This window comes from Condylura cristata, unplaced genomic scaffold (genome assembly GCF_000260355.1).
Source record: "Condylura cristata isolate star-nosed mole 26May11 unplaced genomic scaffold, ConCri1.0 scaffold00051, whole genome shotgun sequence".
Classification (NCBI taxonomy): Eukaryota; Metazoa; Chordata; class Mammalia; order Eulipotyphla; family Talpidae; genus Condylura; species Condylura cristata.
In genome coordinates, this window is record NW_004567152.1 from 1027572 (window position 1) to 1037817 (window position 10246).

At 38.3% G+C, this 10246-nt stretch overlaps 1 protein-coding gene across 1 annotated transcript in view; it reads right to left on the reverse strand.

Moving 5' to 3' along the window:
- CLTCL1 (clathrin, heavy chain-like 1) overlaps nt 1-10246 on the reverse strand; it is a 116544-nt gene that overhangs the window by 89039 nt on the left and 17259 nt on the right. The window contains exons 3-5 of the mRNA XM_012734280.1: nt 7047-7315; nt 2866-3027; nt 524-637 (exon numbers count right to left, since the gene is read on the reverse strand). Of these exons, the coding sequence (XP_012589734.1) occupies nt 524-637; nt 2866-3027; nt 7047-7315 (545 nt within the window). The remainder of the gene's footprint in view (nt 1-523; nt 638-2865; nt 3028-7046; nt 7316-10246) is intronic.

Here is a 10246-nt window from a genome sequence, read left to right on the forward strand (position 1 = left end):
TTTCATTTTTTTGCATGTAGCTACAGGGTGACATATTTTTAAAGAGTGTATGTTATGTAGTGTTTTGCCAATATTTTCTTCTATATATTTTATGGTTTCAGGTCTTATGTCTATTTCTTTAATACATTTTGAGTCGGGTTTTGTATATGGTGTAAGTGATCTAGTTTCTTTTTTTTTGTACATAGTAGCCCAGTTTTCCCAGCACTATTTATTGAACATCCAGTGCCTTTATTCTGCTGCCATTTTGCTAGACACGTGATATTTGATCTTTTACACTAAAAGGGAAAGAGCCTGGGATTCTGGTACATTAGCTGGAAGAAGTCTCATCCATAGAAAAGAGAGCTCCCTTAACGAGAGAGTTAAGGCAGTATTAGTTAGAAGATGAACCTTGATGTCACTTTCTAAGCATTCTAACATATCTGTTCTGGTATCTTCTAAGGCATAAGAAACGGCTATCTGCTGTCTCCCTCCACCCAAGGCTGGTGATGCATTCAAATCTACTTAGAGAGTATCACATTCATACCTGCATAGCCACTGGGAAATCATTCTGAGACTCTGGAGGGAAAAACACATCAACGGTTTTCTTTACAAAAGGCTGGTTTTCTGCTGCAGGCTGTCCCACTTCAATTATGTGTAACTGGAAAAGAAATTCTAGGTCAATCTAAGTTAACATAGTTGGCAGCAAACTGATACTGACCAAAGCACAGTGGTGAGCACAGAATGAGGTCCACAGCTCTGTAAGACTAATAATAAAACTTGCATTCAAATAACACAAGGTGGTCATGTTATTCACTAATCTTAATCTGCTCCCTACCTCCAGGTACAACAGAAAGAACCACTGCAAGGTCACTTGAGTTTTGTTCTAGCATGTTGGCCAAGTTACTTCCCTCTTTGGGCCTCTGGACCAACATCCATGAAACAAAACTAACAACTGCTGCCTCCTCCAGTTCCACTTCTCAGCTTCCAGGATATAGTTCAGGTTAACACTAGTCAGTTATTAGGTAAAATTTCATCATTTAAAACCAAGCTCACAAGATAGTCTATCAGGCCTGAATTTTTCAAGATTATGCTGTGGGAGGTTGTGTGTGTGCAAAAATCTTTGGAGGAAAGAGAGTGGATGCTTTTGTCAGAAGTTCTTCAAGTTCTTCTCAATAATGAAAAAATACCATTAGTATAGGAAATGGATGGATGAATGTACTTAAAGCACAGTCTGCACTGGCCTGAGAGAGAGGAGGAGGAAATACCAAAGAAACTTGAAGCAAGCAGAGGAGAAACACTAAAAGACAGGCTAGAAGGCAAGATCTGATACAGTCAGCAAGCATAGACATTGCAGGCTAAGTGAGGGAGATTTAAACTCCTTGCATACCAGCACTCTAAAATAAAGGGTAATTTAGGAAATGTGTTTTAATGGCTGGGATATGTTATGAAGACCTAATAAATGGATATTCTCAAACTCAAATACAGGTGATAACCTATCACAGGCTATAAAGTGACAACAAGAACAAAATGGAATTCAAGAGTCAAAGATTCTTGTCTGGCAATTGGGAAGAATACTTGTACTTCCCACAGGAGTATGGGCACAGGAAAGAAAGCCAGGCTTCTATAAGAGCCAGGAAGAAGAGCATGACTATGGTCATAAGGCACTGTGGGTCCAGGCAAAAATCAGAGCCACACACAAGACTATATAACCATTCCCTAAGTACGGCAGGGCTGGATTAGAAAGAGTGTCCAAGGGGCAAAGGTAGAGAAAACCCCTGAAGAGAGTCTACACCTTTTACTGTGGGGTCAATAAAAAATGTGAGACAGCCCTTAGAACAGCTGCTGTGGGGATCTTTGTGTGTGGAAGGGCCTGCCATGGGAGACTGCCCGTGGCCAGTGAGGGAAGTGGCCAGCCTACCTTACAAGCACCTTTTCTTCTCAAGGCATTTCTGATGTGCTCTCTTCTCCATAAGAACTCAATGAGCAGGTCCTTATAAGGGAGAATGCAGTTGCCAGATTTATCTATGAGGAGGTGGAAGTCTCATTCTGAAGTGATAAATATCAAGATCTTTGCTTAGGCTGACATTTTTATCTGACTACTGTTTTCCTATTGGTTCTCAACTGAGGAGGGCATGAAGTATGTTACAAAGGAGACAAATAGTACATAAATAAGAATAATCAGGATGAGGAAATTTGGGAAGCCATATATTGAGAGGGTCTTTTTCTTTGGGGACTACCTAAAGGTTGATGACCAACACAAAACCATGATTTCAGGAAGATTTTTTGACAAGTGTGTGTTCAGATAAAACTCTGTTTTGAGGCAGCTCTTCAAGTAAACAACAGCCCTGGTGGAACCCCAAGCTCCCCAACATCATGAGCTATTATACTTCCACACCCCTGTCCAATGCAGCCCTACTAAATAGGTACTGGCCATGCCCATGAGTTAACAAAACTCAATTATTTCCCAGGGCATGGCCTCTTCTTTCTAACTCCTCTGGAGTTCCACCTCTGCTCCCTGACATAGGATCCCTGCCATATGCATGTACTCATTCTTGGACAGTCTCCAACAGACATGTATCTGAGAGCAGAAACTGTGCATTGCTTATCTTAGGGTTCCAGCACTCAGCCTATGCTCAGTACACTCTATCTGAGTGTATATTTAGGGAACTGGGAGTTACTCAGTAGCTGACTTCAGTTTACTAACACTATGTAAAAGTTAGCTGCAATACCATCACCATGTACATTAGGTGAGTGGTTCTAAAAGTCCAACAGCCTTAATTTATGAGAAGCACCTGAAGAGCATTCCTCTCTTCCGATTATATTTGTAGACTCTTACAAAAACTCAGATGCTGCTCTCTTAGAGAGATGGGGTAGAATAGATCTTACCTTGTCCCCTGTGGGACTGCGTACAGCAAAGCAGAAAAGGGTAGTGCACTTGGCATTCCCCTCACTCTTGAACTCTGCAAAAGCAGCAGCATGGCCTTCTATGGGTTGCGAAATCTTCCTATCCACAGAGTAGAGCTGCATTGCTCCAACCACACGATTTTGCTAAGAAAAGACATTTTTGAAAGGTAAAGATGAATGTAAAACAATTATTAAACAAGTAAGTTTCAAATGTTGGTATAGTGCCTCTATAAAGGCTAAGTCTCTTAGCTATTACAAGATATGACATAACTAAATTTAATGTGGAAAGATGCCTACAAACACTAGGGAAAATGAGAGTATAACACAGTAAGACAGGCAATTAAAAATTACTAAATGTAATATGTACATTTATGCATATAAAATGTGTGGACATATATGCATGTGTATATAGTGTGTATGTGCACATATATTCACAGAATGTGTATTCATAGAAAGTAAAACTTAGAGAAAAAAAAGTCTTACTCCATAGTCATGAGTAGCTGTCATGATGATGAGATTAAAGCCTAATTTTGAAAATTGTGCTTTTTCAGGTTTACAGATGTAAAAATTGTATTTAATAAAATCAGTAAGGCTAATACCTTTGATAAAACTCAGAAATTATATTTTACAGCAAAGAATTTTAAGATAATTATATCCAGTTTCAAGGGTTCCACTAAATAAACAGAACATGAGAGCATCACAGTTGAAGCTCCTACAATTCAACATTCGAACAATTAACTTGGCAAAATAACCCCTAGGCAACTTGTAGGTAAAATTCAGAACCCCACTTTATTCCCTGAAAACCCACATCTACTTAAAAAGGGGGGAAGAAAAAAACCAAAACATAATTAGAGAGCTGGAACTTTCCATCCCACCCAACACCAACTTCCAAGAAGGAGAGAGGAGCCAGAGATCGAGTTAATCACCAATGATTAATAAAATGTCCAAGAAACCCCCTAAACTACAAGATCCCAGGTTGAACAAACATATATAGGTGCTAGGAGGGTGGAGAGTGCTGTAGAGGGCATAGAAGCTCCATGTACACCCCTCTATCCAATATCATACCTTATGCATCTCTTCCATTTGGCTGGTCCTAAAGCATATCCCTTATAATAAACCAGTTAAAGTATTTCCTGAGTTCTATGAGTCATTCTAGCAAGTTATTATACCTGAAGAGGGAGTAGTAAGAATCCCTGATTTTATAGCCTATATAGATGTATAGTGGCATGGAATGACATAAAGGGATGGGAATAGGCTCTGCAGTAGTCCAGGTTGTGTCAGAATTGAATTGATTTTTTTGGACACCAGTTGCTGTCCATACAGAACTGAAGGATTAGTACAGAAACCCCACACAATTAGCTTCAGAAATATCATAAGGGTAAAAATGGCTTTTAGCTTGGGTTATTTTTTTCACAACAAAATTTTTATTGCCACTGAGAATTGCCTTACAGCAGACATCATCCTAGTTTATAGCTCTTTCATTTTGGTATTTCAGAAAGTTGCAGTTAAAAATACTTTATTCAACAAAGACAAAGGAAAAACCCAATTTAATGAAAAGTGGAGGCTTTTTTATTTTTTGATTATAAGTTGCATCAGGATAGTACTTATGGCCCCCAATTTCCAAAGATGCTCTTAAGAACCTCTTCAGTGAGGGGTGTAGATCATCTATCAAGAAAAGGAGCAGACACCCTTTACGAATGTAATCAAGACAAATACCCACCAGTCTAGGTATGAGTTGCAGAAAGCTGGAAACTAAGACAAAACTAGCTGGAGCAACCCTTTTTCTCTAAGGCCCAAGGAATGACATTCCTAATGGTGGTGAGGGGCAGAAAGTTTCTCCATTCTGCAAGTCTAGCAAACCCAGCAAGACAAGCACCCATCATAGAGAACTGCATGCCTCATAGGCTTCTTGCAATTTCTGTGGATCAGTGAGAAGTCAATGTAGAGTGTGTATTGGCTGTGGATAGTCTCAAAGTTCTTCTTCACTTGCTGCGAACTTCCATCTGAACACACTGGCCAATGGTTATGACAAATCCAGACAATCTTTTGGAAATCTTGTCCCACTCATGACTCTGGTGTACTGTTTGAAATCTGTTGCCAAACTCCAAGAATTTGCTAGCAGATATTCTTCACCTCTTTGGTGGAGATGAAGAGGTACTTCTTCCCACTCTTCTAGTTTTTCTTGGGTAGCTTGCATTATGTACAGGGCAAAGTACATGCACTTGAGGTTCTAGATGAGCAGAGCACTCTTTTTTTTTTTAATATTTATTTATGCATACAGAACTGGGGTATAGGCCAGAGGTGCAGGGGGCAGTGAGAGGATTCACCAGAGACAGATTGGGGAGCAGAACAGGCAGATGTACTGAATTACACTGCTGAGGGGAGCAGCGGGCAGGTCAGGAGAGGTCTGCTGCGCCATGTGGTCACCTCCTGGGGCAGGCGGGAATCAAACTCATGCAGAAGTGGCTTTAGCTTCTTAGTGCTGTGCTTTAACCCGCTGCGCCACCAGGGAGGGCCTGGGTTGTTATATTTTCAATCCTCCTTCCTCTTTCACACTGTGTCCTCTTTTGGGGAATCCTACCACATGTATGTTGGCCCACTTGATAGCCCACAGCCTAGAAGGTGCTATTATTTTTGTATACTTCCTAGTTATTGATATCATCTATCTTATAAGACATTGTTCTTACATATTCTTAGTTCTTTAGACTCACTTTCCATTATTTCTTTGAATATATTTTAAACAGCTGATTTAAAGACATTAGAAGTAATGTCAGTGTCTGATCTTCTCAGAATAGTTTCTATTTATTGCTTTTATTTTCTTGAGTATAGGTGACACTTTTTTTTCTTTTCATAGCCCATAAATTTTTGTTAAAAACTGTACTTTTACATAATATATTGTGAAAACTGGAACAGATACTCCCCTACCCCTGGGTTTATTGTTCTTTTTAAAGCAAATTTCCTGAACTAATTTTACAAGTCTACATTCTTTGTCATCTATGGTCAAATAATGATTTCTCAGAGATTCCTGAAATGCCGTGACCTCAGCCTTTGCTGAGATACTCTGTGTGTGCATTGAGGCATGTCTTTAGTGCTCCAGCAAGCAGCTTACAATTCTTCCTCAGTCATTACTTCCTCCTCTTATACAGCCTCAAATTTATTCAGAGGTTAAGAGTGTAGTTACTTTCCTGGTCACGTACAAGTACTGTACATGCTCATGGTCATCTAGATTCCCAAAAATATGTTAAAGTTTTTCAAAGTCCCCTATGAATATCTCACACCACAGTTTATCTTTTTAAAGTTTGTTGGTCATTTTCTTATTTGCCTCAAATGATAACATCTCCTTAGGCAGATGTGGTATTACACAATTGCTGCTGACAGCTTATCACAGGAGTCCCAGGTACACAAGTATATGTGGTGGAACATGTGCCTTAATCTTCCCCCTACTACCTATCTCTCCAGCTTCTCCCTATAGATTTCTTGTACATATTCCACAGATATAAGCCATGATAATTGGCCCTGGCCTCCCAAAAAGAGCATTCTTTTCCATTTATGATTGTTCAATGTCCTCCCAATGTGTACTTTCATAGCTAACAAAAATCAAGCTTAGAGGCTTACCCTGGCCTCTCCCTGACTTAAAGGACTTTCTCATATTTCCCACAGCACTCTTTTCAAGTGTCTGTTTGACATTCTCTGAGCTCTAGAATCCTGTAGTCATCCCTTCCCCACAAAGTTATGGAAATACAATTCAATAGCCAGGTTCAACCAATAAAGTCCTATAACCCAAGTGCCAAACATGTAGTCTTCAAGTATTTGGTGACTGATCAGTCATAAGGTTTGACAAAAGAGAGGGAGACAGAAAGTTTACTACTTTTGTTATAAAGGGACACGAGTTAGTAATATTCCATTAAGCCTTTTGAAGCCTATGGCCTTCAAGCTGATTCTAGTAAAGTTTCCAAGTGGCTCTACGAAATTCCTCAACAATTTACTTTTAAAATTGTGTGAGAAATAGTTTATAGGAAGAACGTCAATAACCTGGTGGGTCAAACTTGAATTAAAATTCTTATTTGATCCAAAGTTTAGATGTGTTACACTGATACAAATATTAGTATTATTAGGCTTGTATGTTCCATCAGACAAGCCCCGGAAGATAGCCAAAAGCTTACCTGAGCTGAGATACCAATGAGAAGTAGCCACTTCTGGCATTTGTCAGTTCTATAGTGGATTATCTGACACCCTGCCAGATTGGAAAGTCTATCAAACATCTTCACAGGCTGGGAGTCACCTTCCACACTCCAGTGGTAGACTGCTGTCTCGGTCACCAGGGCAACAGTGTTCACAGAGACCCATTTCCAGAAAATCACCTCTTCTGCCATAGTATAAGCCTTTACTTTACTCTTCATCTCAATATTAAAGATTTGAAGTATCTTTCCAGCTATTAATAATGAGAATCAGAGAAAGATAAAATAAAAATCTGAAAGCCAGATTGTTGCACTTTTAATTTTGAATTAATTTATGATTAGTTACAAATATTTAAGATTAAGAGAAAAAGCTCTCTGAGTAGTAATATACTTTTGATGTCTAAATATTGAAAATTGTTGCCTATGCACAGGGTCCCTCTCAAATAATGGAAAACTGTAAAAATACATGAATGTATGAATGACAATCAGAAATAGTTCTATTGAAAAAACTATTAAGAGAATATATTTTAGATTGGTATCTAGTTTTAGAATATTTAGGACAAGATAGCAAAGTATAACATATCTTTTCTCTGTTCAGTATCTCTTAATTTTCATGAAAGAAAACCACCACACTTTCAAATTAACTCAACTCTTCTACAGAAAAGAATTGTTTTGCATTTAATTTTAGAGTAATACTTTCAAACAGAATATCCTGTAGTGTTTGTTATACATATTTGCACAGCCACTATAGTAGACATTAGGTACATTTGTCAATTAAGCAGTGAATTTTCACTTTTACTTTAACCAATTTAAATTTGAACAACTACATGTAATGAGTGTCCAACTAGACATCACAGTTCCAGACAAAAGGTTTTGGCATCATCCTCTAGCAAAAGATCCACAGTATTTCCAACTTTGATAAAAGAACTTGGTACTGATCTTGATATCTATGTAGAAATTAAGAGTTAAAAGAAAATACTTCTTCCTGCTAAGATTAGGAATTAAAGTAAGATTATTTGTCTGGCCAATTCTAATTGGCATTGTGCTGGATATGCTAGCCAGTACAATAGGCAAGAAAAGCAAAAGGCATAAAGGCTAAAAAAGCAAGAATAAAACTGACTACTCAGACAATATAACTTTATAAAGGAAATCCTAAGGAAACTGTAAATCTACATTAATATCAAAACTAACATGTGAGAATATCACAAAACAGGATACAAGGTCAATGTACAAAAATATCAGTTGAATATCTAAATGCTAGAAGCAAACAATTTGGAAATAAAAAAAATTATTATAATAAATTATTTTAATATAATTGTGTGCCTTTTTCCATCTCCGTTGTTATCCCCATGGACTTCCCATCACCAAATCACCCATGTACTATCACCATAGTCCAGTGCACTTCCCCCTCAACCCTTTTTTGATCACACATTCCCCACTTCACCCCCATAAAATGTCTCTGGTATATAGTAGTTCATTATTATTCCCCCCTGCCTCTGGTTCTTTATGCTCCTGCTATGAGTGAGTCCATCTGGTATTTTTCTTTTTCTTTCTGGCTTATTTCACTAAGCATGATCCCTTCCAGCTCCACCCATGTTGCTGCAAAAGGTATGTATTTATCTTTTTGATTGCTGAGTAATATTCCATTGCATATATGTACCACATCTTTTTTAATCCAGTCATCCACTTTTGGACATTTGGGTTGAATCCATGTCATTCCTATTGTAAATAAAGCAGCAATAAACATGGGGGTGCAGGTACCTTTTTGAATCAGTGTTTAAATGTCTTTTGGTAGATATGTAGGAGTGGGATTGCTGGGTCATATGGAAGCTCCATTTTCGGCAATTTGAGAAACCTTCAAACTGTTTTTCATAGTGGTTGTACTAGTTTGCATTTCTACCAGCAGTGCAGGAAAAAGTTCCCTTTTCCTCCCCATCCTTGCCAACATTTGTTGTTGCTGGTTGTTTTAAGATGTGCCTTTCTCACTGGTGTGAAGCAGTATGTCATTGTGGTTTTAATTTGCATCTCCCTTATTACAAGTGATGTTGAACATTTTTTATATGCTTGTTGGCCTTCTGCAGGAAATAAACATTTTAAAAGAATTTATAATGCCATTAAAGAAAAAAACTCTTAATCAAAAGTCCTGTATCTGGCAAAAGGAAGGAGAGGGCCTTCCTGGTGGTGTCAGGGGTTGAAGCACAGCACTATGAGGCTATCCAAAGCCACTGCAGCATAGGTTCAATCCCCAGCCAGTAACCTGACCCAACGGCACAGCAGACTTCTCCTGTTTCACCCGCTTCTCTCCTCAGCAGTATATTTCAGTCAATCTGTCTGTTCTGCTCCCCACTCTGTCTCTGGTGAATCTTCTTACCTCGCCCCCTGCATATCTGGCCTGTAACCCAGTTCTTGTATGCATACATAAATAAATCTTTAAAAAATAAAATAAAAATGAAGGAAAATTTAAGACATCTCCAGGTAAATAAAAACCAAGAAAGTTTGTTACCAATTTCCTGCCAGAAATGCTAGGGGTAGTGTTGCAGGTTGAAATGAAAGGATGCTAGACAATAATTCAAAGCTATACAAAGAAATAAATTTTTCAAGAAGATAAATATATGGGTAATTATAAAAGCTAGTGTTGTTTTGACTTTGGTTTGTAAATCCACTTTGTGTTCTACATGATTTAAAAAGCTAAAAGGTTTATTCATTTGGACAGAATGTATAAAGATATAACTTTGTGGCATCAATAACTGAAAGAGGAAGAAACACCTATAAGTGGCTTTTTTTTTTGCATGTTATTGACATTAAGCTAGTATAAATTCAAATTAAACTGTTACTGTTTTAGGATGTTAAATGTAATTTCTGTGTCAACCACAAAGAAACAGCCATAGACAAAGTAACAAGAAAGGGACTAAATATTTCATTCTACAGGAAAAAAATCACCTAAATACAAGAGAAACTGTAATAGGGAGGTCCCTAGGATAAGGGGAAGTTCTGGGTTCCCTGCCCCACCCAAAAGGAGGATGGAGCTGAGGAGAGAAAAAGGAGAGAAGAGAAGGAAGCTGAAGAGAAGAAGAAAGCAGGATGGAGAGCCAGAAGGAGACCTGAGAAAGCCACATGGAACAGAGAGCATGGAATGAAGAAACTGTGCTTGTTTCTTGGCCCTGGACTGGTTAAAACAGATGTGG